The sequence below is a fragment of the Xiphophorus maculatus genome, chromosome 10 (assembly GCF_002775205.1).
Source record: "Xiphophorus maculatus strain JP 163 A chromosome 10, X_maculatus-5.0-male, whole genome shotgun sequence".
NCBI lineage: Eukaryota > Metazoa > Chordata > Actinopteri > Cyprinodontiformes > Poeciliidae > Xiphophorus > Xiphophorus maculatus.
Genome location: NC_036452.1, coordinates 12,169,623 through 12,196,573, shown reverse-complemented (window position 1 = coordinate 12,196,573; position 26,951 = coordinate 12,169,623). Strand labels below are relative to the sequence as shown.

General features: G+C 37.0%; 1 protein-coding gene across 7 annotated transcripts in view; it reads left to right on the top strand.

The window, feature by feature from the left end:
* Window positions 1–424: 424 nt before the first annotated feature.
* The window catches only part of LOC102234746 (SRC kinase signaling inhibitor 1), a 94,137-nt gene continuing 67,610 nt past the window's right edge, over window positions 425–26,951 (top strand). For 4 of the 7 annotated variants that reach the window (XM_023341346.1, XM_023341344.1, XM_023341347.1 and 1 more), the window contains exon 1: window positions 425–586. In XM_023341346.1, coding sequence (XP_023197114.1) covers window positions 505–586 — 82 coding nt within the window. In that variant the 5' untranslated portion in view covers window positions 425–504. Of the gene's footprint in view, window positions 763–15,133; window positions 15,338–18,707; window positions 18,865–26,951 lie in introns of those variants that run through there. The other 3 variants (XM_023341350.1, XM_023341349.1, XM_023341348.1) reach the window with 3 other exon arrangements.

Genomic DNA, 26,951 nt, shown 5'->3' with positions numbered 1-26,951 from the left:
TCAACAGTTTCTTTTTGAAGCAGGCAGACTCACACCCTATTGGAAATTAGCTTAGTCTGCAATGTTTCATCACACGTGCACAGTCAGCACCATTAAAGGTACCATGGAATTAGTAATTTATTACCATCATTAGATTCTCATTTGTATGTGAGAAACATCTGCATCTTTTTTTTCTGTGTGTGGACTCCCCTTTATAATTAAATAAATTGCATAAAAGGCAACAAGTCCAAATAATGATGCCCCGAATATATGCTGCAGTGTGTTTTCCTAACAAAACCTTTGAGAACAAGAAGTTAAATCCAATCTGTGTAATGACAAGATCAAAGGCAGCCGGGAGGAGACGCAGGCCCTTTAAGAGAATCGGAACGGGGAGGGCTGTGCATTCATAAAAGATGAGTTTATTCAGTGGCCATGGTAAGACATGGTTAAAAGCGCCTCTGCACTCCAGCGTGCTCTCATCCCCATCACAGACGGAGCATCCCCGTCCTGCCGAGCGCTTCACACATGCTGACAAAGCTGCGCCAGAAGCTGGGATATGGATGCTCTCAGAGGAAAGGGATAAGCCTGGACCAAGAGAAGAAACAGAGTAAGAAGGAACAACAGTAGAGGAGTGCATGGACAGGATATTAGGCATTATAAGGAAAAAAGAAGATAAACTGGCGGTGCGGTAAAGGACAGTAAACTGTTTTATCAAGGTGGAGAATGGGCAATTCCTCCTTCCCAGGCATGTCCCTTCTCTCTCCGTCCATTCTGTAGTTGCAGGTATTTCTAACTTGAGTGCCTTTCTTTGACGTGCTGGGAAACTACCTCTGTTATCCACTGTTCCTCCTATTTAGCATGCCATTGTCTATGCTTGCCAGACACCTTTGCATGTATTCTGAGGGTTAATTCAATGTGACTTTGCTGAGTGAAAGTATATCTTTGTAGTAGAATCATCTGCAGCAGGTCACTCTGCAGTGCATGAATTTAAAAATTAGGGCAGAATCTTATAGCAAGTTCTTTTTCTTCCCCTTTGCTTTGGATGAGGATGAAGCTGAGTTACTCCACTCTAATCAGTTTTAAAGTACTGCAGTCTACCTGAAATGCTGGCGAAGTGTCTATAAAATGCGTTTCAGAGCGGATATCATCAGGACTGAGTATCTGAGGACGGGGGTGTGAGTGGTGGTGTGGGTTGTGTCTGGAGAGCCTGTTTACTGCCTGTGTGGATGGGAGACTGTTGATGTTCTGGCTCTCTGAGTCGACATCTGGGCTAGTGTGAAAGGGAGCTATTGATGGATTTTCTAAAGGCTGCTGTTGGTTAGACAGGAAGAGATGGAAAATGCTGCAGCTAGAGATGGCTGAGCATTACTGCTGTGGTTTAGAAATACAGAGGCACACTTCTGTCCTCTGAAAAAAATGCAAACATGGAAAGAAATATATTTTCCTCAAAATGGTTTTATTAGTAGATTTAGTGTATTCTTGTATTTTACATGCAGAATTCAAATGCATGCATGCATGAACTGCTGTTAGGTCTTTTCTCAGATTTTACTGCACAGTTACAGCAATAAATTAATTCTTCATTTTAAGGTTTTCAGATTTTGTTTATGCACAGCTCTCTTAAGGCCCCTCAACAGAATGGAAGAAGTGTATATCACCTCGGTCCTTTTCTTTTTGAACTGTTCTGATGTGAATATGCTGGTGTGTTTGTGATGATTTTCCCCTTCGATGACCCAGTTTCAAGCTTCAGCTGCTGGTTTAATAGCCGCACATTTCACTTTAGATTACTTTTACTGGATAAAATGTGTGCAAATATTCATCAATATTTTGTACTGAAAGTGACTAAAATTCAAAATTACTTGCAGCCTTTTTCCAGTGATGTATTGCATCACTGTGACTGCATGTTGGTGTTCACGTAAATACTGTGATTTTTATATTTTATTGCTGAATAGCCCCAAAAATTCTTTAATCATATTCATTAACAAGCTCATGGAACCAACAATGGAAAAAATGTTGAAAGTCAGATGCAACAAAAGGTTTAGTTGATTTTTGGAGTTTGCAAACATCAGTTAAAAATGATTGTCACTATAAATCATTATTCTTGTGTGGCTTGTACTGTAAATTATTTTTTTGCAATATTAATATAAACCTTTTCCAGAGGTGCCAATAAATGTGGCGCTCACTTGTACATTGGGTATAATTGAAAACCATCTTCAGATGGAAGGAGAAGAAGCCTTCCCTGTAGGGTGAGGTATTATCAGCTGAGTGGTTTAATCTTCCAGAAAAAGATTCTTATCTTTGTGATTTAAATTTAATTATAATGCATGAGCAGTCGAGCTGGTGCTGCCGCTGATTTTAGGGCTGGCTGAGGCTAAAATGGAGGCCAAACACTATCTTTAATCAGCGCTGATTTACATGATACCCTCCACCCCTTCCCTGCTCGCTGCACAAATCTGTCAGAAGATGAAAAGTCTTATCTCTCAGACGTATTGGTGGATATGGTGTTTAAAAATGCATTTGTTGTAAAATTCTGCATTGTCGATATCAGAGCTGTCACATTTTGCATTCTCTCGCTCAGAAATTGCTGAAAGGATTAAATATGAAGCATGTGGTTTAAACAGCCACTTCTCTTGAACATTTCAAACTTATCTCTTTTTGCCTCACGAGTGCATGAGTCATGTCAGCTTCTTGACACGGCGGCACCCTCCTTACCTTCCCTGGAGGGTGTGTGAGGGGCGGACGAGCAGGAGGTGGTGGTTAACAAAGCTTTCACAAATCTCCAGTGACTGAGGAGCAGAAGCAAAGGAAGAGAGACTTGTTAGACGATCTGTCAAGAGAGCCGAGGAGGAATGGTTTTCCCATGTCAGCCTGATCAAACATCTGGAAGGATATAGACAGAAAGATGAATGGCAGACCGAGGAAGCTGCAGAGTAAATGATGCCGAGTTTATGGGACTGATTGATGCAGTCGCCACTGGCTGGGGAGAACCGATTCTGGAATATCTTCTTTTTTTATTATTTATTTAATGTCTGAGTTCTCGATGCTGCATCTTTTTTTTTAACTTAGGCATGCTTATTCTAAGCCTTTGGTGTCAAGCAGAGATGTTTTGTTTCTGGATTCAGAAGATATCATTAGTCTACTAAATTGTGGAAGCAGAAATTTAGAGAAAAGCGGCTTCCTTACGCAAAAAATGCAGCGTCTTCCAGTCTCATAAATCTTTCTTTCTTTCTTAATGCTTTGCATCTTGTATGAGAAAATATGTGCAGTGATGAGAAGAAAAAACCTCTTTCTGTAACGATTCAGCTTAAGTTGTAGCTGATCCTGTTTTATTTTTTTAATGGACGCTAGTGAATGTTGCTGACCAGTGTTCTGCTAACATGTGCCTTTTGGCAGGATTCTAACCCTCATTGAAAACTCCTGCGTTAACAATGGTTATTTGCATAAAAGGATTTTTTTCATATGCTTGAATAAAAACATGCACTGTAATTATGCTTGACTAATCATGCTGGACTGATGCAACCCAGGTCATATATATTCAAATCTTTATTTTTTGGCATTATTTTTGTCTGAAATGTGATTTATTGTCATTAATGTGGTTTATTGTGCTGAATGAGTAGACAATAGAAATCATAAATGAAGAACAGCAAATTAATAATAATAATACATCTGCATAATTTAGCACACATTAGGTGCTTATTGGGCTTCCCTTTTTTTGAGCTCTGTGGTTTATTTATTTTTTTCCAAAAGCTATTTATGGAGAGAGTCATTCAGCCTTGAACTCCTTTACAATAGGGTCAGCAGGATTTTTGAAAGGATTTTCTTGTAATTTAATGGCTTCATTAGTTTTAAAAAACTGCTTTGGTGAATGTAAAGTGGTATTAAAGTGTTTGCACACTTCCTATTTTCATGAAAAAAAAATAATTTGAGAAGGGGAGAAACACTTCACAACCCTGTATGAAAAATAAAAATCGGTAACACTAGTTAACTAGTTAACTCAGCTTTAAACTGAGGCATTCAAACATCTTACGGTGTTTTATTGAAGGGAATTGAACCAAGAAGAACAATGACAGAGTCCTATGGTGTGTGTGCTGTATTGAGGGTTTGTGGTTAACAGAGATGTGAGTTGAAAGGTGAAAGCATTGATTTGTCATTCCGTTAGCCATCACCTGTTGTCATCAAAAGTCTCGCACAATCCTAAGGTTATTGTAGAATACCAAGATAATATTTGTGGTAACTGACCAATGTTTTCCTAATACTCCTGGGTATATAAAAATTAGCATTTGTTTCTGGCATATTGTCTTTTAAGTTTTTTTTCTTCTTTTAAATCAGAAGTCACAACAACTTACTTCCAAATTGCTTTGTATGAGGACTGCATTTTGTTTTGTGTCTGTTTGCTGCACACATCAGTAGAGTTTAGTAGTAGCACTGGTTGACTGTCTGCTTTTTTGTAACAATGTATTTCAAAGTGTTCTAACGTGTAACAGCACTTCAATCCAGGTGAATAAAATATATTTAGGTGTCTGTAAGGGTTAAGTATGAAGTGCTGCTGCTCAACTGCCATGTGTGAACAGCTGAACAGACTGTAGGAGCTCTTTAAAAAGACTCCTGAATGCACTACAGGGTTAGCCAGGTTATGTTTATTTTCCCTTGTTTACCATTAAGATGCAGGTTTGACATACGTATGTCAATGTACAAAAGCTCCAATCCATTTGCTTAATCACGTTTGAGTAGATAATGTTAATAACCAGAGAGAGCCATACACAATGCATATATTTCTTTATCGCTGGTCTCTTCTGCGCAGTGCTGGGTGTTCATGCTGCTGAGGAATTGTGCAGAATAGCACTACATTTGTGCTGAGTGAAAATAAGCATATCTAACTTGCAAAAGAAAATTATCCATAATTTTTTTTTTTGAGCATGTCACCTCTTTTGAGCATGTCACCTCTTTAAATAATTTAAAATGTCATTAGTACTCGGGGCATGAAATTCTATCATCTGTACAACACTGAAGTGTAATATGTTTATAGAAGATCTGATCCAAAATTATCTAGTGGTGTTGAAAATTTGAAAGGATTACAGACCAATAGTTGTGTAGAAATGAATGGGAATTATGATCTAATTATTTGAAGAAAAAAAAAAGTCACAACCCAAGACTAGTAGATATGGGATGGATGAGGGAGAGAATGAAAACATTTTGGTCCAACATAAAAATCATGGAAAAAAAAAAAAAAGATTACTGTGTCCACTATGTTATTTCACTTAAGCTTTTTAAAATTAAAATCTTGGTCCCAATCATTCTGTAATGAGGTTTTGCTGCAGCCTGGAAATCCTGTTAACTTTGTGTTAGGAAAAATCTGTTTCTTTTCTTTGTCTGAGTCACACTTAAAAGGTTTCTTTGAAGCAGATCTGAAGTTCCCTGTTGTGAATATTGTTTTGAAGATTCCCAGCACGTTGTCTCCCCGAGCCAATCAACATTTCAGGTTGCAGCTTTCAGATTTCCACATTTCAGTTGGATGTTGGTAAATCTGGGAGCAGGAGGTTTCTTTTTGTACAGCCGCTCGGCAATTCGCCGTCATTTTCATCATTCTTTTGTAGTCCTGTGAAAGAAGTTTCTGGGACATTTAAAAACACGTTTTTCCCCACCACAGAAGGCAAAACCTTTCGTAGGCTTTGTTGCAGCCATCACTCTGTGAAGGGAGGTGTTGGGAATTGTCTCGGGAATGTGCATTTTGAAGTGTGCGAGGTTACTTCAAGGTCTTTCTGCTTTTGCCACATATTGAGGTTCTTTCACTGTTCTGAGATGTTCAAATTCAAATTTTATTTAAAGAGTGGATGATGACTGTTTTTCTTTTGGTTTCTATTATTTTTTTTTAATATTTTGAGATATTTTTTACTCCAATAGAGGGCAACCTTCAGACGGCATTAATGTCACCAAACCTCAGGAAGCAGAAAAGAATCTGTCCTGACATACTTCTGCAGGTAAAGACTTTGTGTAAATAAATACATTGAGTGTGTATTTTACATTTGTGGAAGCCACAAACTCTCTTTCTGAAAGCCAAATCCTTTTTGCTAAATCACCATCACTGTAATTCAAGGATTAGGGCTGCTGTTTTAAACCAGTTACCCTCAAATAGACTGGAAGTGTGACAGAGTCTTTCTACTGCTACAGTGCCTTGCAAAAGTGATTATACTTGTTGACCTTTTCTGTTTACCTTGAATTTCAAACACGTATTTATGGGATGAAACACTATTATGAAGCAGTTTTGGGTTTTGTTATTGGTGGCTCGCTCTTGTATGTGAAAGAAGTATCTTGTAGCTTCAGGTCTACCCTAAGAAATCGGATCATGTGATGTCAAAAAAATAGCTTTTGTTCCTCTGGAAACTTTAATGGTAACAGAGTCTAGGTAACAGAGACTCAGGTGATCTGAGCAGGTATGGTGATATTGAAATAACTCAAATAAATCCTCCTGTGCCATTCTTTACACCTAGATTGTCTTCTTAATTGCAAATTTTCTCTTTATGCTTTGTCGTCTGGTCTGTTGGCCTGAAACACATTGTGATTTTAGTTAATCATGTGTAACTTGTAGCCTTTATAAACTACATTTGTTTGTGCCCAAGATTAGGAAGACCTGGGATATGCAAATATGGTAATGAATGTTGAGATGACGGTGTAACTTAATCATAAGTTCATTATGGTCTTATTGCTTTTGGGTTTGTTGAAAACATGGGCTCCAATTAGTAGTCTATTCAGCTAAATCATTCTATTTATCTTCATCCCAACAACATAGTTTGAAAAACGTTGTATGTGGAAATATCTTCTGTTTCGGCAAAAATTGAATCTAGTTTTAGTTTACATTTTAGTTTTATAATCCCATCCTAAAACAGTTTCTGCTAAAATAAACATCACAAAGTCTATAACCAACACAGATGGCCTGAATGCAAACAAGTACAACAAATCATATGGCACAGACAGAATTGGAAAAGTGGTGATCTGGCTTTCAGTGCAGATGTCATTATGGAGGAAAGCCACTTTTTAATAAAACGATCATCATCTAAAAGATGGTCTTTTCAAACTGTGGACACAAAACCAGAGCTTGATTTTTAAAACCTGGCAGCAAATTGTGACTGACATAAAGTTATAGATGATGCACCAATCAGGAGTTCAGTTTTAATCAGAAACTTTGATATGTATCAGTTAAAAATGCCTTGATCTTGACCTCAATCCAATGTCGGGGATTGGATCAGGAAATCCCTCATCTCCACATTTATTTGCATCTTGAGTTCCACGAATCTTTTTTGACAAGATTTTCTACTAATCTTTTGAAAATCAGGCTTCTGTGATTAAAATCTTCAGGACCAACCCAAAAATTCTCAGAGGTTTTAAGGTCAGGACAGATATGTGATTCTTCCTGAAGCAATCTTTGACAGTTTGAGCCAAATGGATCCTGGCGTCGACATTTAATGTCTGATCATTGCTCAAAAGCCTCACATAAATTAAAGAAAAAGCCACTTGCTACCTTGGTTCAGATTAAATAGGTTGCTGCAATCTAAGACATGTTAATCACAGCTGAACATTTTTATTTATTTAATGCTCTTCCCCAAATGCTTTCAAAGAATTTAAACTGAAATGCAGATTTTATTTCGTAGAGTATAGTTAAGATGTATTATTACAGTAATTTGCAGTCTTGAAACGATGAAAATCTCTTCAGAAATTTGATATTAAATTACGGGCAATAATCTTCAACCCATTCTGTCATCTTCAAAGATGAAATAAACAAAACCACACTATATGAAGCAACACTTGAGAATATTTCCTGCTGCATTGCATCACCTGTTTTTCCAGCACTGTGCTGTTGAGTACTTGAGATGACCAACAGCATTGGATCTGTAAAGTTCTGTCTTACTTGATTGCTTCAGTTACTTAGTTTGGGATCTCCTGTTTCATTTTTTTTTCTTAACCAGATCTTCTTTCCACTAAGGGACAGGTATATACTGTAGGTGGATGAGTGCAACACACATGCTGTAATAGCTTAGATCTTTGCCTGATCAAGTGGCATAAGCGTTCACAGTGATCCTTCAAAAGAAAGCAAACTGCTCCACTACGCTATCGATTAAATTGACAGTAAACAGCATGCAACAAGTTGCTCTTCTAGTGATTAGATAGAAGGAACAAATGACCAGGCTCAGATGAAGGGTCTGTTCTTTGAAGTAGCAGAGTGTCTGAAAAGAGGAGGCGATGGGGAAATTATGGAAATAAGTAATGAATGTATTACAGGGGAAGGGCTAGGTTTCATTTAGGCCTATTGCAGTGCTGCTGTTGGAGAAAATACAACAATTTGGGCAAATGTGAATGAATATATATTGACTTTGATAGCGAGTATCTTTGAATAAGTCACTTTTTTTCCAGTATGAATTATATAAAGATATTTTTTGACAACCCTATTTAAGACTCTGGGGAAATGGACAAGGTGTGGACACATTTATTCAGGACAAGTAAACTTCTGAATTTGATATTAATACATTTCTAACAAATTGTCTCGTGGTATTTAGCAAATACAAAATAACTTTGATAAATCTGAGTCACTTAAAACAACTTTGGATTTAGAAAAAACTAATAATTATTTGGCGTATGTAAACTTCTGGTTTCAACTGTAAGTACTAAGAAGTTTCACTAACATCTCTCTTCAATTTAGATATTGCTTGTGGATTAAGATGTACTTAGCTGAAGTTCTTCAGAAAGCTCTTTTTCAAAAGGTTCAAAAGTAAAACAATAACGAAAAAAGTTGATCAATCATGCTTTCTGCTTCTTTGTTCATATTTTTATGTTCTGTCTTGTTCCCCAAAGCCTATAGCTAAGTTCACTAATGTGAATGTAGTTAAAAAAGTTCACTTTTCTATCGGCATGGAGTAAATCACTAAAGATAATCCATGATTAATAAGATCCCTCAAAGGAACACGATGCAAGGTTTCACAGTTCCAGATTGAGTTCAGTTATTCATTTCCTTTGTCATAGTGTCATGAAGTGAAATGCATTACGGTTTTTAAAATTAAACCTACAGTTTGGCTGTAGCAAATTGTACTTTAAGAAACATCAAGTATGTTAAAATAAGAAAAATGTAGAATGTGATGTTGCAGGTTACTGGTGCTATTTTAGATGTCTGCTGACAACTTTAATTCTTTTGGTTTTCGAACCTTTTTCATGCTGTTAAATTTTACTCCTTCAGGTAAAGAACAAAGTTTCTCAGTTACCTTAAAATCCTTTTCATTATCAGGTTATTTTTTCAGTTTGTAATGTCAAGTGTGAGTGTTTTTAAACATAGTTTCTTTTTGGTGAACGATGAAAAGTTGTAAACATTAATTCTTGCTGTAAATGTTTTATTTATGAGATGACTTATTTTATGCCAAAGTGAAGTAAGATGAGTGTTACAGCCTTGGCTGCATATCATGAATAATGATTTTCACTTTGACTTTTTCAGCACTTGGTTTGACCAGTTTTTAAAAATGTTTTTAATGTAAATCTTTTTTTCTTTTTTTTCCCCCCTTATATGCATAAGCAGAAAGTCCTTCAACTCTGCTAAGGAGCATATTCGTAATAACTTATAAAGGGATTAGATCAAGTCTTGATGGTTAGCATGCTCCTTTTTTAAAGTGAATGTAGTCTCCAACTCCTTTAGTTACTTATGCAAACAGAAAATACAAAAGGTGATCCTGCTCTGCTTTATTTTCAGAAAGCAGATTCAAGGGTAATTTCCGTCTATGCAGACTGTTGCATTGCATAAAGAAACCAAACTACCTGCAGGATCTCTATATCTCAAATTTCTGAGTCTAAGATCAATTACCTCAGTTTAACCATTTAATATTCTGCATTACAGAACAAATTTCAGCCCTATAAAAATAATCTGAAACTACATGATTGTGATGTTGCTGAAATTGAGATGAGTACATCCAATGTAACTAACAAATTTTCCTACATTTATTTGTTTTAATTTACATTATCATGATTCCCCTACATTCCCCATCAATAGAAATAATAAGTTTACTGACAGGAACACAATAGACAATTTCTTATTTTTGGGTTGTGTTAAATTAACTTTGTCTTAACGTGATCAAGAACAATTTCACTTTACAAAACTTTTGTTACTTCAAAACTAGCTACATGTATCTATTGGAAAAAAAGCTAGGCTTGTTCCCAGCTTGACAAATATTCTTACTTAAAAGATAAAAATAACTGCTCTGTTAGTTTATACTGGTTGAGTGTAAATGTTCGAAGTCAGCAGTTTTTTTTGCCCCTGATCGATTTGTCTTTGGGGTTACAGCAGTTTAAGAAGTAGAAGAAAGTAGTTGTGCATTTTATTGTTCTGTTGTTGTTGACTCTCTTTGGTTCAGAAGTTTAATTCACTGTCTGGGTTTTTTTTTTATGAAGTTAGATACCATATCTTTTGGTAATTCTAGCAAAGTTGCATTAAAAAGGTGAGGTTCTGTTGTACTGTGTGGTAAATAACATGATCCTAAACAGTATTGCTTGCGGTTCATATTTAATTGTTGAAATTATCTTGAAGTGGTGAAGTAAAGTGGCCATTTTCTACAGTTACAGCTGCACATTCGGGAATTTCATGCTGGTTTTATCTTGGCTACATGCCTCAAGGTTTGATTTTGTTTGTTTTTTTAACTAATAAGTTAATCTTTATCTTTTTACTCTGAACTTTTTTTGTCCATCTGCATTGCACAAATAGGAAGTTGCTCAGCTGACTTCCTGTAACATATTAAGTGATTAGTTTTACTGATCAGCAGATTCCTTAAGTAAACTGGATGTTGCCTTCAAATATAAAAAATGCTGAAGGAGATTGTGCTCTGTTTTGTGCTTAGAGCAGTTTATGTGATATTTTTAGCTGTGCTGTCAGCTTTAGCAAAGAGAGGCAGATTGTCCTACCACAGTCCGAATGCAGTATGAATTCAGTTTGTTTAATTTACAATGTCAACATATCTTATATTTAATTCACTCTACACAAAAAACAGGCTCATTTCATATCTGATTATCTGCAATGTAACTAAAAAAAATACCAAACCAAAATAATCCAGTTGCATAGACCAATATCCCTGAAGTCTGATTCCTTCTTAAAAGTAATTGAGTATATTCTATAAGGAAATCCCTCAGCTCTACATTTATAAGTAGAACTATAAGTAGACATAACTAATATACAACCCTGTAAAGAAGCCAGGTTTTTATGTTAAAAACATAAGACCCTAGATAAATCACATAAGAACTTTTTCCCGCTTTAATGTGTCCTACAACCTGTCAAGTCAACCTTTTCAATTGGATTCAGGGCTAGGTTTTTAGTTTTTTTTTCTTTACATTTGGTGGTAAGCAATCTTGCAATTAATACCCCTGTTTGCTGTTGTATGGATAGAAATATTAAGACTTGTGTTCATCTACCTATAAGAATTCAGTAGGAACTGGTTGTAGATCTATTTTTATTTTTATTTTTTAAAGATTTTCTTATTTCTCTTTTTAATATTTTAAGCACTGCTGAACTAAGTGCCATCGGACAGGAGAGAGGCACAGGAGGGGCGCAGTGGCATGGATAATCCTAGGAAATGTTATTCAGCCTTAAACACACTGGAGAATCAAGATGTGAACATTCTTCCATTTTGATTATGGAATGGCAAGATACAAGATGAGACCCTGAATGTAATTTATTATAGTAATAAATTATGTTGCCATCTTTTATTGATTTTTATTTTTGCATCTCTAGTTTGTCAGTCTGGTTGCAGCTTGTTTTAGCCTTTTACACAAAAGTCCTGTAAAAGAGAAATGCAGGCTAGCGTGTTGGTGTGTGTAATGGCTAAATGCATCCATGGTCCATTACCTCACTGCTGTACTGTACATACTGGATCTTAGAGGCAACAGAACTCTACCGATCCACCTGACAAGCATTTTTAGAGTCCCTCACCAAGGCTTTAAAATGACTGTGTAGTGCAGTAAAATAGCTTATAGCTGCAGGCTCTTAGAGACACCAAGGGTTCCTTACATCAGAATAAGGTTATAGCATGAAAGGAAAGGATCGAAGGAAAACTCTGATTAATTGGGCTTTTGATCATTTCTTTTTCAGGAGGTCAATTGATCCTTAAATACAGGAATGAAATAGACTGCAACATCATATCATTGCTAAAGTAATGAATTTGAAACACTGAATTCCACACCCTTGATCCTAGCAGACTTGCACTATAAAGGACAGAAGCACATAAAATGACAGTTGGAGTAAATAGAACTCAGTTGCATTTGGTGTGCACTGATCCATAGGAACTATGATGCACCATATTTTGGACAAATCCAACTTAATTCCACATGTGGGAGAATTTTGGAAACTTCTGGTGAGCAACAAAGGATGCATTTCTAATTTCAGTTGATATGCTTCATTGTAGACAGGTCTCTGTTCTTGTATGTGCATTTCTATTAATAAATTCCCATCATAGGGAAACACTTAACTCAAATATATTGATACCTGCAGCGGTTCATTTCTATAGTGGCCTCTTGTTATCAGGCAGCTGATGAATTAGTTGTATAACCCGTTCGATGCTTAGAAATGAATCCTATTGGATCAGAATGTTGTCATGATGCTGAAAGACAGGGAAGAAGAAATGTCTGCAAACACGGAGCGTTAGGAAAACATGCCTATAATCTGCTGCCATGAAATCTGCAAACAGTCTCGCAGTTGGATTTGTCAGACTGCAAACCACACACATACTGTGCCTTCATATGGTGTTGGATGTCTTTTCTTTGTGCAGCTCCCACTTTTCTCTGCAGCCTTTAAACAAGGATTTTATAAGGGTGACATGTCTTGCCTATCCTCCATATTTCTGCCACTCGGGCCCCCACCCTACCCGCCCTCAGCCTATCAGAGGCTTTCTGCAACAATATGGGCTTTTTTCTTCCTCTTCCTTCCATCTCTGTCTACACAATCTGATTTTAGCTGCGTTGAAAGTAGCATTTTCTTCCTATCACAACATCACTTGTTCTTATTTCCTTCTACCCTCCCCACCCCTGGTTTTTTTTTCTGCTCTGTCCACTAAGCAGAAAATGGGTCCAGGCGCCGTTTCAGGCTGTTTATATATATATATTTTCTGCTATCTATCTTTATAATTGACCAGCGAGGGGAAATGTGACTGTGATCAGTGTGATGCTAATACATTCTGCCAATTTGACACACTCATAATCCAGCAAGCTTGAGTTTCCAGCCTACAGCCATCACAGGGAGGAGAGTGTGTGTTGTCGTTGGTGCATCGTAGCATCATGGATACACAGAGGAGTGGGAGGGTGGGGGAAACACTCGAGCTAAAATGGGACTCTGGAGTGTTTGAGTGGGAGCAGAGAAAGAGGAAATTGGTCTTAACATGCACAGACACATGACATAAAGTGAGAGACGTATGGATGGAGAGAGACCGTAATCACCCTAAGTTGTTCTGTGCGCTGCTGTTTGCTCTGGTTGTGAGAGTCAAATACACCTGGAGGACGAAAGAGGATCGACTGATTTCTGGCATGAAAGCGTATTTGCTGATGACAAAAATTACTAGAATATAGAAAGTATGACACTGGATCTGTATTTTATTTATTTATTTTTTTATGTAGACATTCAAACAAGTATTTGCATCCTGACAGATTACTTCTTGTTGGGTTTTTTTTTGTTACACCTATAGTTCTTACAACAACCTAAATTTGTGAAAAATGGCATCATTATATACAAAATGCAGTTAAATTATTATTCCTATTTATTAATGAAAATGAACTTTAAAAACAACGGGAGTTTTAGGAAAAAATAATGCTAGTAGTAACATCTGGCTGTCCATCAGCCGGCTGATGCTCATAAATGGTGTTTGGTTCGTATGATGCAATAAGTGTTGCCCTTGCAGTTTTGTGAAATACATCTTTTTTGATACAGTTAAAATAAACTTTTTTTGAGAAATCTGAGTTTTTTTTAAAAATTGTTTTTTTCTGTCACGTGAATTTATTGTTGCACTTTCAATTTGTGCAATTTTAAGCTTAATGGAAGACGAGTTGAATGGCTGAATTGGCATGTTAAAGGATGGGCAGTAAAAGTTGACATAATGGATGAAGTTAAGGTTCTTATCAGGTTGCATTTTTAAGGCTAATTTGGTACCAATGGGAGATGATCTAAAAAAAAAAAAACTTGCTAGAATATGTACATTCATATTTCGCTTTTGTTCTTGGAACTCCTTGGAATCCCTCAGAAGTAGTGTTATACTTCAGGGAGAGATATCTGGGTTTTGCTACAGGACTTGTTGCCATGCAACCTGATCTTTGATGAGCAAAAATTGATGAGTGGATGGACAGGAATGCACATCAAGTGACTATGTGGCAAGTCATAAATGGTGTGTAGGATTTATTTCTCATCCATAAAACAAAACAAAAAAACCCAAACAGTTAATTTCCAGTAGTGCTTAAAGAATTACTGCTTTTCTTCCACACACCCCACTATGCTGAGATTTCCTTTTGCTTTCTAATTTGCTTCCTAAATAAGATAAATTGTGGAGTCTATGTGACAATGTAAAAAAAATTCAGAAATAAGATTATTACGTAAGGTTGGCAACTATAAGCAGTTCTTCTGTCTCTTAGCACATGCAGCACACAGCCTCCTCAGATACGCTGCCAGACGTTTCCAGATGGGATGAAGGATTGTCTGAGTCACTCTGAACATTTGCATAGCGCTTTGGAAAGCGTTGCCAGAAACGAGAGCACAAAACTTCAAATGTCGACGAAGTCGCTGTACAAACAGGCATGACTAAAACATTGTGTCAGCACTGAAAATACAGAAAGGTATTCTCACATCTTTAGTTAATATGAGGAAACTTGCAAAAATGGTACAGGTGGTGTGATTGCTCAGGAGTCACTGCGACACAAGCGCACACAATGGTTTCATTAGCACCACAGTGGAAGAGGAGGGAAAACTGTGGTAGCTCTCGTTAAAGGGAGAACCGCTCTCTGCAGCTCTGGTGTCTATCTTCTGCAAGGTGGAGGTTTGGGGAGGCTAATTCTGCTTGGGGCACATGTGCAGAGTGGAGATACAGCACGAGAGGGAAGTGGAGGGAGAGATAGAGCTGGTTCATTTTCAGCTCGTCCCCGTAGACTGTGGAACGGATTATACTCGCAGAGAGAGAGGGAGGGAGATGCATAGGCACTGTCTTAGCACACACTGAATACCCTGCCTCCAATCCTCTACACTGCACCGTGCACTCACTCCGCTCTCTTTCCTCCATCACACACTACTGTGCAGACACAAACACACCACTGCCATGTAGAATCTCGGCCAGAAGGGGACACCAACCTGCCCAGGACCAGGAGCCAGGTATGCCTCATCCATCTATTCATCGTTTCATACTTGCTTCTGTTCATCTCTGCTTAAAAAAAAACACAAGGCACTTGGTGATTTTCTTTTTTTTTTTTTTGGGTCGTCGCTTTAGTGATCCAGCACTTCGCCCTCTGCAGAATATTCTTGCTGTCTGCATGCACCAAGATTATCCTGCTTCTTTGCACAGCCCCCAGAGAAACTCCCCAAAAAAGATAGGAGGGGAAGAGAAGAGCCAGAAAGTAGGAATTAAAGGAGGGGTTCGGGGTGAGAGGACAGGGAATGGAGCGTAAAAGCCATGCAGCAGCGGTCGTCATGTTGGGAAAAGAAAGTATGCAGCTGGCAGTCAGCTAAGTTAGGCCGACCTTCAAGTGCAAAGGTGTGCTCCCGCTCTGATTTAACAGTATGTAGGGCACTGCTACCAGAGACCTTTCTGATCAAAACCCCACTCTTAAGAGGGACATTTATCTCCCCCAAACTCTTTACATATTCCCTCCTGAGAGCATTATTAATAATCATACATTCTCAATGTTCCCAGGGGACCTGCTGCAGTTACTTGAAATGCAAATGGGCGAGCGAACTGATTATTCACTCTTGTGAAATTAATTTGTATTTGTTACAGAATCAGCTCGCAGGGGGGAAATCAGTGCTGCTCTGCTCTCTGCTGGTGACATGGGCTTTTAGTGGAATCTCACTGCTGATCTGAGAGGGTTTTTTTTTTTCTTTTAAATTTGTCAAGTTTGTGCACAAAATCCAATGAGAGCAACATTTGAGACTCCCAGTTAGATTTGAGCTTTCAGAAGTGGATATCCCACTCTGTATTATTTTTTTTTATTCTGGTGACTCAGAATAAGCAGCTTCACATTTCACTTTGATGCTGGTTTGATATTTGCACTCCAAAGACTGCAGGGGCCTTTCTCTTTCTGGAACATGTTGGAATAAAGTTGTCGCTGCCTGGAGAGAAAAAGCAAAGCGAGTGAGGTTTTAATCTGAGTCATTGCTGATGCTTTGCTTCTGATTTCTTTGATCTGTCGCTTACGAAAAGTCGGGGCCCTCTGATAGAGCGGCAAAATCCGGAGCTAATCCCACTGTTCTGTTGAAGCCTTGAACGCCTTTCTGTGCTGTGGTTTATTTAGACTGAAAATGACTGCAAGTCTGCTGCTGCGTACAGTTTTGAAAATATATCTAATTTATAGAAATAAAAAAAAAAAAATTCTCATCCTTTTCCCATTCAGCATTACGTGAGGTGAACTAATTTGTGCTGTTGAGGATTGTTACAAATTCACATATGCACAGACGCGTTTATGGTATAGAGACATACATTTTAAAATAACTTTTTAAGAAACTGCTTAAATTTAAGAGCCTGTAATGTGTTAAGTTATACTGGAGTGTCTAATAATGGCCATATTGCTTTAAAAATCATAATTAAGATTTATGGCAGCTATTAGAAATAAAATCTTTTGTCACATGTGGAATAATTCAGTTGTGACAGTATTATATCAAATAAATGATTCGTAGAAAGGTTAAACAACTTTTCATGGTTGAAAAGTTGAGATGAGTCTTAATGATCATTTTGCTTAGCAGTGGTTTTCGTCTTGAAACGGACATGTATTGCGTCTGTTTTTGCCCGGTCTTTTTCTGTTGTCCTTTAGCCCTAACTGAGGCAAATGAGGTTTGAAAAGACCAAATGAGAAGAACATGCAAAAGTAGTGGTGGATATTTAGGAGATGTTGAAATAAAATCTAAATATATATTTTCTTTCTGCACTTCTTTCATGCTTATCTTGCTTATTGTTGCAGTCTGGTAAAGATGTTGCCTGAGCTGGATGGTTCAGAACAGCAGATACACTGAAATAAAACCTGGGTGGTATTGTTAGTTTGTATCACAATAGAGGAAAGAGGAGTTCAGACTGTATGCCACAGAGATTACAGAAATGTCCCTGCGACCCAGGTACAGATTCAGATCGAATGCTCAGATGAAAAGTCTGTTTCCTGTTCTGACCAATTGCTAGAATTACAACTTACAGTGAATTAGTTCTTGGCTGAAAAAGCTAAACTCTTGTTTCCTGATGTTCAAAGAACATTCTGCCTGAATACAGAACAGGCACCAGCTGTTGGAGGAAAAGCTTTCCTTTAAAAATGCAGCCCCACATTTTTAGCTGTTGCTGGGAGCAACAGACGCAGCAGGAAGGGATTGACTGATGCACGGTTGGAAATGAGAAGAAAATGTATAGAATCCCTCCAGCTTTCAGCTTACAGATAAAACTTACTGCATTAATACGGTTACTTTAAAAATGGTATATAATCTCCCTACCATGAGTTTAATATTTTACTGATGCTGTATAACTTCTCAACTGACATGAGTGTACATAGCTTCTTTTCAACTAAATGATCCTAGTGCAAACTTACTTAAAAATACTGATGTCTGGTTTAATGTCAGCATAAGCTCTTGGTACTTTTACCATGGTATGGCAAAAATATTGTTTGGGGACAGATCACCCAAAAGTGATACAGCTTTAGTAATTGAACATTGATAACTTTGAATTATTTTCCCTCAGTAAGAACCTCCACACCAGAATGTGGTCCTGTTAGCATAACTTGCCGGTACTTGTGTATTTTAGTGATCAGAAGCGTTTTTTTGTTTTCTTTTAAACCTTCTGATCTGTAGTCGAGGTTTGAAAACTTTCCCCTTCTGAGGTCTCATGTATAATGGGTAAATGGGGTGTGTACGCACAAAAAATGTGCATCGCCATATTTTATGCACAACTCAGCATAACATGAACGTGGCTTGTGCGGCAGCCACGCAAACTTTCTCTGTGGACAGTAACGAACTACAGAGTCAAAACTCACCTAAATACACTGAAACTTGACTCCATTCAGTGTCATTTAGAAGCATCGAACACAATGTTTTTTTGTGATTTTAACATTTTATTGTTTAATCGTAAACGATGAAACTGAACATTTATGATTAGACAATAACATAGTACGCCTACAAAATAAAGAAAACAAAAATAAAAGGTTGTGAAAACCTCATTTGAATGTAAATAGTACATTTTCTAAGTTTTTGTCTCATAAAGACGTCGCTGTTCTGTGCGCTGAAGTGCAAGTTTTCAAACCATCCAAGCAGCTCAACAAACCTGCTACACTGAGGGAACCAGGGGCCCTCAAGAACCAAATGATGCCAGACAACACATGGCATCACACCTTCAGGGTTTATGGGTCCACCTTAGTGATTTTATTTATCCAATTGGTTTAAACTATAGTGGGACATATGTGAAGAAAAAGAGGCAAACTCCTGGAGTACAGCCAAGTCACCAGGGCACGGCCTCCTGTTAAACGTGTTGTGATTTTCTGTTTGCCTTCGTCCCCAGAGAGATGCTGACCTACACACGCTCCAGTATCATTTCTGGCTTGGAGCCCACAGAGCTGTCAGCCCCACATACCCAGGGCCAAGAGGAGACAAGGGACATGAACAGTATGGAGAAGATCAGGCATAACGAGCAGAGACGGAAGTAGACTGCAGTCTCTGTGAGTCTGCTTCTATTAGTGAGGCTGGAAGGAGATGTAGAGGCACTGAACTGAATCTTTCTCTGACTCTTACATTGTAAAGTTAAGAGACTTCAGAGTTTTTACTTTGAATGGAAGACCATACTTTATGTCTGGGATAATTCAGAGGCTTCTGGATACATGGTGACAGTATATCAGCTGGTCCATGGTGCTCTGGTTTTAAATACACTCCACACTTTAGTTTATGTTGGCAAATGAGACTTCCTGTCACAGAAAAGTGTCAAAATGAGCCTCTGGCTATCAGAGGACATGGGTTATTTCTGAATTTCTGGTTTTATATACAGTTCCTCTTCATGTTAGTTTTTACTATCAGGAAATTTAAGCTTGAAAATATAAAAAGAACATGCACAGGGAAGAGAGATGCACCAGAAGCTTAAATTACAACATCAAGTTGTTTAGTCTATGCCAGTTGGTGGATTTCCTCTGAACAGATCTGGTGAATGCATGGATGAATGGATTTACCAGGGGATTTTTCTCCTCACCATTTCCTTGAGAATATTGCTCTTTTTAAGTTTGTAACCATGTTTTGTTGAGGAGCTAATATGATATGTATGACTTGTTTTACACATAGCATTTGAAAACCAGTTGGTTTTTTTTATTTCCCAAAATGAATCGTTTCTTCTCTCTGGTCCTCTTAATATGATTTTATCATGGATGTTTAGACTCTGAGATGCCGATGTTTTAGTCATACTTGTATTTGCAAGACTTTCTTTAGTTTTAACCCTCTATGGTATGCATAATGATGCAAGTTGGAAAAAAATGTTTGGGATGTTTTTTTGATATAAAAATAAACTAAGTAAACATAATAAAGACAAATCTTTTAAAAATATTATTTTTTCATTTATTTTTTTGTTGACGTTGCCATTTGGCAACACTGTACCATAGTGGAAATTAATGAAAACAAGAGAGTTTGGCTTATTATTGTAAAAACCTTTATTCAAATCTAAATAGTCTCCAGTAGCAATAATAGTTAACAATAAAACTCATTTGAAAGCTAAAATCAATTTAATTTATTGGCATATTTCATTGATATAATGGTTTTGATTTGAGTGTCTTGATCCTGCCTTCTTTGCCTTACTGCTTGCGGAAGCTGATGAAGCAGTTCCTCTCAGCTTCCAGTGGAAGAGATGGACCTAGAAAACAAATAAATATCCTTAGTATGTTATGAACATGCCAGTTTAATGCAACACACAACTGTCTCATTGCAAAGTTGCAAGCTGCTCATTTTCTTCAACACTAAATCCTGATACACCATCACTACCATAGAAAGGAAGTGCTAGTTTGGTTTTCTTCCTAAGAAACTATAAAACATTGTTGCATTAATGATGTAAATGGAAGAAAGAGTATCAAATATAGTCATATGCAATATGGAAAGGACTCACAAAATGCATGATTATAGCAGACTCTAGCCATGAGGCAACCTTAATGGTACAGTGTTGTCATATGGCAACATCAACATTTTAACAGTTTATCATTATTAAATTATCAAATACAGCACAATGAATGACAGAATAATGAACTTACCTCATTTATTGTTGAGTATGTATTTTTTCCCAGTCAAAAAATATCATAAAAATACTTTTTTTCATGGTTTCTGAGGAGTCAAATGGTGAGGCCCCTCCCTGTGAAGAAGTTTGTAGAAAAGGATGTCAAACTTCCCTCCAGAAAATTGTGTGACAAATTTAAACACTGCTATTGGTTTTCTTAGGGTCTCATCTCTTTCAGTGCACTACATTGTAAAATTGGAGGTACTGTATGTGTGTGGAAGGGCTTCAGGTGATTTGTTGCCAAATGGCAACATTATACCATAGAGGGTTTTAACTCAAAAACGTTTGCATTGCTTGTAAGAGGATTTTTAAAAATAAATTCGAGTTATTATGAGTGGTGTGAAAGTAATGTAAGATGATAATGGAGAATGTTTAGTCATACATCATTTAGATTCCAGTATTTTGAATTGGTTTCACGCATACCTTTACATTAGTTCTTGTTCTGTTGATGGTGTGTGTTTTTCCTGGAGATTTCAAAGCCGAACCATTGAACTGGCTTCCTCCCAGAGCCCGGTATGAGACACTGATTAGTGGCCTCTAACAGATCTCAAGCCCTGACTCATCCTGTCCCTCCGTTCACTTGGTGATATCAATTATTCACCTTCACAATGTGTCCTGGACTCAGACAAGTCATTTTCTAATTACCAGTTCTTCCTCTCAGAGTAGAAATTGGTATCTGGCATCAAACCAAGTTATTTCTTATTGGCTGAAAAATGGGGCGGACTCCTGGGTGGACTGTGTATTGGTAGTGTAACCTGGAAGGGACCTTTTGATCCATCTGTTCTTCAGTAGCCAAATTCAGACCTCCATCTGCAAATAAACATGGCTATTTGAATTGCAGCTCTTCTTTTATCTGATATCCTAATCAGGTAGACTCTCATCTTAAAGTCCCTATGGTTGGACCACATCCTGAGTGTTGGAAAATTGATGCATATTGTCCCAGAGCACTTGGAGCTAGGATGACCTGATATGAATGCAAATTTTATCTTAAAATGGCAGCAGACAGTCTTAAATTCAGGCAGTGTAGCGCTGAATGAGTGTGAGTAGATCAGGAATGGAGGTAAAGATGACAAAACCTCAGCGGTCCTGTCTCCTAATTGTCTCCTGTTCCTGTCACCAGATTGTCCTGAATTATAATTCCATTTGAAGACAGGTCATCAAATTTAGGATCAGCTATGAATAATATTAGGAATTCAGCAGAGAGGTTTCCTTTAGGGTCAAAAAAGCACTGAAATGACTTGGAGTTCAGAAAAAAAGTACAGTCACACATGTGAGGCCAATGTTAATACTGTTTGAACTGTCAATGTTTACTGACTGACTGCCACTCCAAGGCATTATGTGGGATTATTAGTTCTATGTTTGCAACTTGTCAAATCCCTACAAAATCACCTGCTTCTCCTATGTGGCTTTGTTGGGTGAAAAAAAAAGAAAAGTACTACTAAAATGTTTGCCCTCTGCAAGCATGTTGCCCTCTCACAATGTATTCAAGAACAGAAGAATGACTTTTATACTTAAACAACTTCTGAGGACATGTGCTATGAAGATTAAGCTTGGGCACATGGTCTTCCAAATAACAGTGGTCTCAAACATAAGCAAGTTACATTATTGACAAAATGATTAAAATACAATGAAGTAGAGATGCAAGTAAAATGGTGTACAAGCGCGACTTGGTTACACGAGGTTTGGTCTAACTATAGAGAGGCTTGTTTAAGGATAACCAAGACGTTGGATTTAGTCATACAGTTCAAAGGCAGTTTTACCAAATGCTAAGAACTCCTCAAATAAAGTGTTACAGATGTAAATAAAATTTTGAACTTGAATGAAGTTAAAATAACTTAAATTCTCATTATCCTGGCTACAAGAAAATAAAAGTTGTCATCAAATTAACTGGCCTAAAACAGGAGAAGTGTAGCTTAATTTAATGCCAATCTGTGAGGCTTATTTTTTTAACACCTACTGTATATATTTGGTTTCAGTTGTGACTATGTTCTAGAAAGATTATTTCATAATTCAACCAGCTGAAATAAAGCTGTTTCAGGACTAATAGATATTTTAACTTCAATTTTGTGGCTCTCTAAGAATATCAACACTGTGGGTGAGACTTTTGAGAGAGTGACCTCCTTTTTTTATCGGCTTCACACTGTTACTCTGTGATCCTGAATTTACCATCTCCCTGCTGGCAACAGTTTCATTTGGCAGCAATTTTGTATTCAGTAAAAATGCACATCCGTCTAAATATAGTCGGCACCCATTTACATTCTGATCCTGCGGAGCATTTATTTTTATTTTCAGCTGCCCTGGAGAGCTGCGTGAGTTGTGGCATACTGCCTTCTCCTGTGATTAATTGCATCTAATGATTGAGGAATTCTTGATGGTGAGATGGAATGGAAGAGTAGGATGAGAGACAGAAGTCAACTTGGTTTTAGCCTGCAGCATGTTTCCAGCAGTTCAATTTCGAAATTAGAATGCTACGTGAAAATGAATAAATATACTGGTGATTCATTTTTCAATCATGAGAAGTATATAAAAAAATAATCTTGTTAGGAAAAAATGCAGAATATTAAATAATTTTCATGGAATGTGATTTCACTGAAGGCCTCATCATTTTGAAATTACATAGTTAGAAATGCATTTTGTGACACTATGAAGATAAAACAGGACTCTTCATCGATTATTCTATTAATGTAGAGCTTACTAAACTCCGGCAGCACTATTATTGGTCAATGAACAGAGTCATGGACTGCTACTACATTACTTGAAGTCAGTGGTTCATTTGGTGCAGATGGTAGCATTGTTGACTCGCCCCTTGCCCTGGATTCAAATCCCAGCCTTTCTGCACGGAGTTTGCGAGCTTTCCCTGAGCACGGGTGGGTTCTCTCCAGGTACTCGCATATTCCGAAACCATGTTCCAAAATATTGAAAACTGAAAACTATTTATATTGAAAACTATCTATAGAATTTGTCTTTTTTTTCCCATTTTTGTGCATTTTTATTGTATTTTATATGAAGACTCCTTGACTGTATCCTCAAGATTAAAGAGACTGGAGATAGTAGCTTCTGCACTAGCTATGTGTATAAAAATATATTTAGGTATATCTGTTGATAAAACTATTAAAATAGATAGTTATGAGTGTTTCTAGGGGGAGTCTCAAGTATTCACAAATTTTACCTGTTTGCAGACTGTTGTGGCCTTAACCTCTGTGAGTACCTGGGATCCACATTAGCCAATATTGCAAAAATAATCACTTGTACTCTTTGAATTTGTGTCCCCTATCAACTATTTATAAATTTCACTCTCCTTCCTAAATACATAAATAAGATATCTCTTCCCCTACATGGTGGAACTACAACTACATGGTATCTCTTACCATGTAGTTGGTTTGAGTTTTAGCTTTTGTGCAAATATTTAAGCAGTTCCAAAAGTACACATCACTAAGTTATGTAAGTAAGCATAAACTGTTTCAAATTGGTAGCCTTGTTTATTACTCAGTCCCTGTGAAGTAGCTCTTGGTTGCAAAGAGATTGAGGACCCTTGATGTAAGTTGAATTTTTCTGCAGTGAATCTTCTACACTGCTTGCAAAAACAAACAAAAAAAAAACAACCATTTTTTTTCTGTAATGCTCTATGAGATTTCCTATTGACATACAGTATTTAAATGTATAGCACTGTCCAAATTGAGCCAATAGCTGTATGGTAAATTATACAGTTTTCCATAAACAAATCAAGTATTTGTACTCAAACCATCACTTGATTTTTACCACAAGTCTTAAAAGCTTTTAAGAATGAAACATTATCAAAGATTCATTTGTTAGAAGGAAGTCTTTGCGTGGTTAGAAATCTTTTCTTGTCCAACCATTTTTCATTACTTTTAATTAGCCAGATAATATCCCGATAAACTATTAAAAGTTTCGCTTTTCAAAGCGAAACTAGGTCAAAATGAATAGCATAAAAACAATTGACAGTTAAATGTAAAATCATGACATGGATGCATTTTTTTCCCCCTTTTAATTAAACGGTTTTAATGTCTAACACTGAAACAGTGTATGTTTTAGCTAGGTATGAATTTCTGTAGCAACTTCTTCTTTCCTGCCTCAGTTCTTATTAATGGATTTGTGGAGAATAAACATGAAATTTCATGCAGAAAACTACGTGTACCTCATCGTTATCAGGATGCAATCTGCTGCTCTGGGATAAACTTGCAACAAATCACAGCTTCCAAATCAAACCGTCGAGAGGGGGAAATAATTTGAAATAAATTTTGAGTGAAGCAGGGCCGAGTATAAATGATTAGATCTGAGCCCAATGAAACCATAAAACTAACAAATTGCATGTGTCAGACCATAGCTGGCAGTGGCCAAGGTTGTACTACCAACACACTGAAACGCTTTCGGCCTGGTAATGAAAAATTGTTTGGATGTGGCCTTGAGTAGCCTTCTGGAATGTGTCCAGGAGCTATGAAATATAATATTAGTGGCACAATGACAATCACTCTGTGTTTAGGCTTCTCTGAGCTGCGATAATCACAGAATAATGATGCACACCGGATCACATGCATCCAAATTCTGTTGCTTAAATTATTCAGAAGACTTCCAGCATAATCTAAATAGTGAATGCTTTGTAAAAGTTGACACCCTCTGAATTCTTTTCACATTTGGTACAATACAAAAGCAAACTTCAGTGTATTTTATTGAGATTCTATATGACCAATGCAAACATTATTGTGACATGTGAAAGAAATTATGCATGGTGTTCAAAAGCTTTTAAAGATATTCTGAAAAGTCTAATTTTATCAGCTGTATTTAGCCTCCTTGAGTGACGACTCTGTAGAATCTTATTTTGCAGCAGTTACAAAAATTTAAAATTACATTTTACCTATTCTTCTTTGCAAAATGGCCAACATCAGTCAAAGTGGAATAGAAGCGTCTGTGTAAATTTGATATTTTTTTGCTACAGAATTTAAATTTGACTAGGCCAACATACCACACATGCATTGATCCAAACGTTTCCATTGTAACTCTGGTTATATGTTTAGGATTCTTGTCCCGCTGAAGATGAACGTTCTTACTGACTTTTGCCAACTTTCCTTTCCATCCCCACTACATGGTGTTGCTGCCACCATGTCTCACCAGGGATGTGGGGATTTTCTGTTCATTTTCAGCCACAAAGTTTTTCATGTTAAATCACCAGAGAAAAGGCATACCAAATCTTTCAGAATGTTTTTCTTTTCATTAAATTTGAATCAATTTTCGCTTTGCAATAATGCACTTCTTAGTGTTTATGTATTTAGTCCTAACTAATTACATTAAGGTGTTGATTGCAATGTGACACAATGTGAACGATTTTAAGGGGGTGTGAATACATTTTCAAGACACTGCATACATAAACTGAATTGGCTTTGGTCATGGCTGGAAATTGTAGCATTATTTGTGTAAAACTACTTTTATAGATGTGAGTGAAGCTAAAAATCTGACATCCTCTCAGTGGGGATCTGCACCAGCATTAAAGATTAAACATTTTATTTATAATACAAAATTAAAGAGCTATTCATCAACTTGACTAGTTGCTGGGTTAAGAACTGTGGAGCCACAATAACAGAGGCGTTGCCAGGGGGGAGTTGGGAGGAATCGGCATCCCATTAACTAACAACAGAAGCAGAAGCACTAATGACACAGTGGAGAGCAGAAACAATGGAGCAGGGGGGTGAAGCTGTTCCTACATGTTTATGAACAATGTCTTAATTTTACAAGTGGAAGCTGCTCATGATTTTGTGTGTATAGTATTTGTGTCTAGTTCAATTTAGAAAATAGGCTTTGGGGTATAAGTAATTGGCTTTTACTATATGTGTATGTGTTGTTTAAACACTTGTCCCTATGCAAATAATTTAGACCTGAATGTTCTCAAAATGTTATTCAAGAAGAACCTTTACTAAAATGTAAGCTGTCACAATCATTTGAGTGAAACCAAATTTTGTGGACTCCCAACATGTTATTCTGAACGTGCATTCATGTGGAACTAATTAGAGGTAAAACTGTCTCATGGTTCAGTTATTACACAGAAATTGTGTGGAAAAGATTATTTAAAAACTAGGACAGATTGAAGTATTGTGTACTTTTAAGCAAATATTAATGGCTGGAGTTTATATAAAGGAACAGTATTATGATTTTCATTTTGTTTCCCAATTTATAAATGGAGTTTTTGTTTTGGTGACTGATTCCATTCTTGTCAAGGTTTCAGCAAGGAAACAAAAGTTGCTTTGGCAAATGTTGTCGCGTCAGTGTCTGAAAATAAGAAATCTTTCGATCAGATGTATATAGTGACAAGATGCTTGTTATAGTCACCTTTATCATGGATTTTGCATGAAATTATTGCCTTGCTTAATTTCAGTACACTAAAATAGGTAAACATTTTGATCTGTGCTTTATATTATCATTGCCTGATATCTAGTTGGATCTGAGAGAAATCTGTATGAGGAAAAAGACTGATCAAAGCATTTTGTCTCG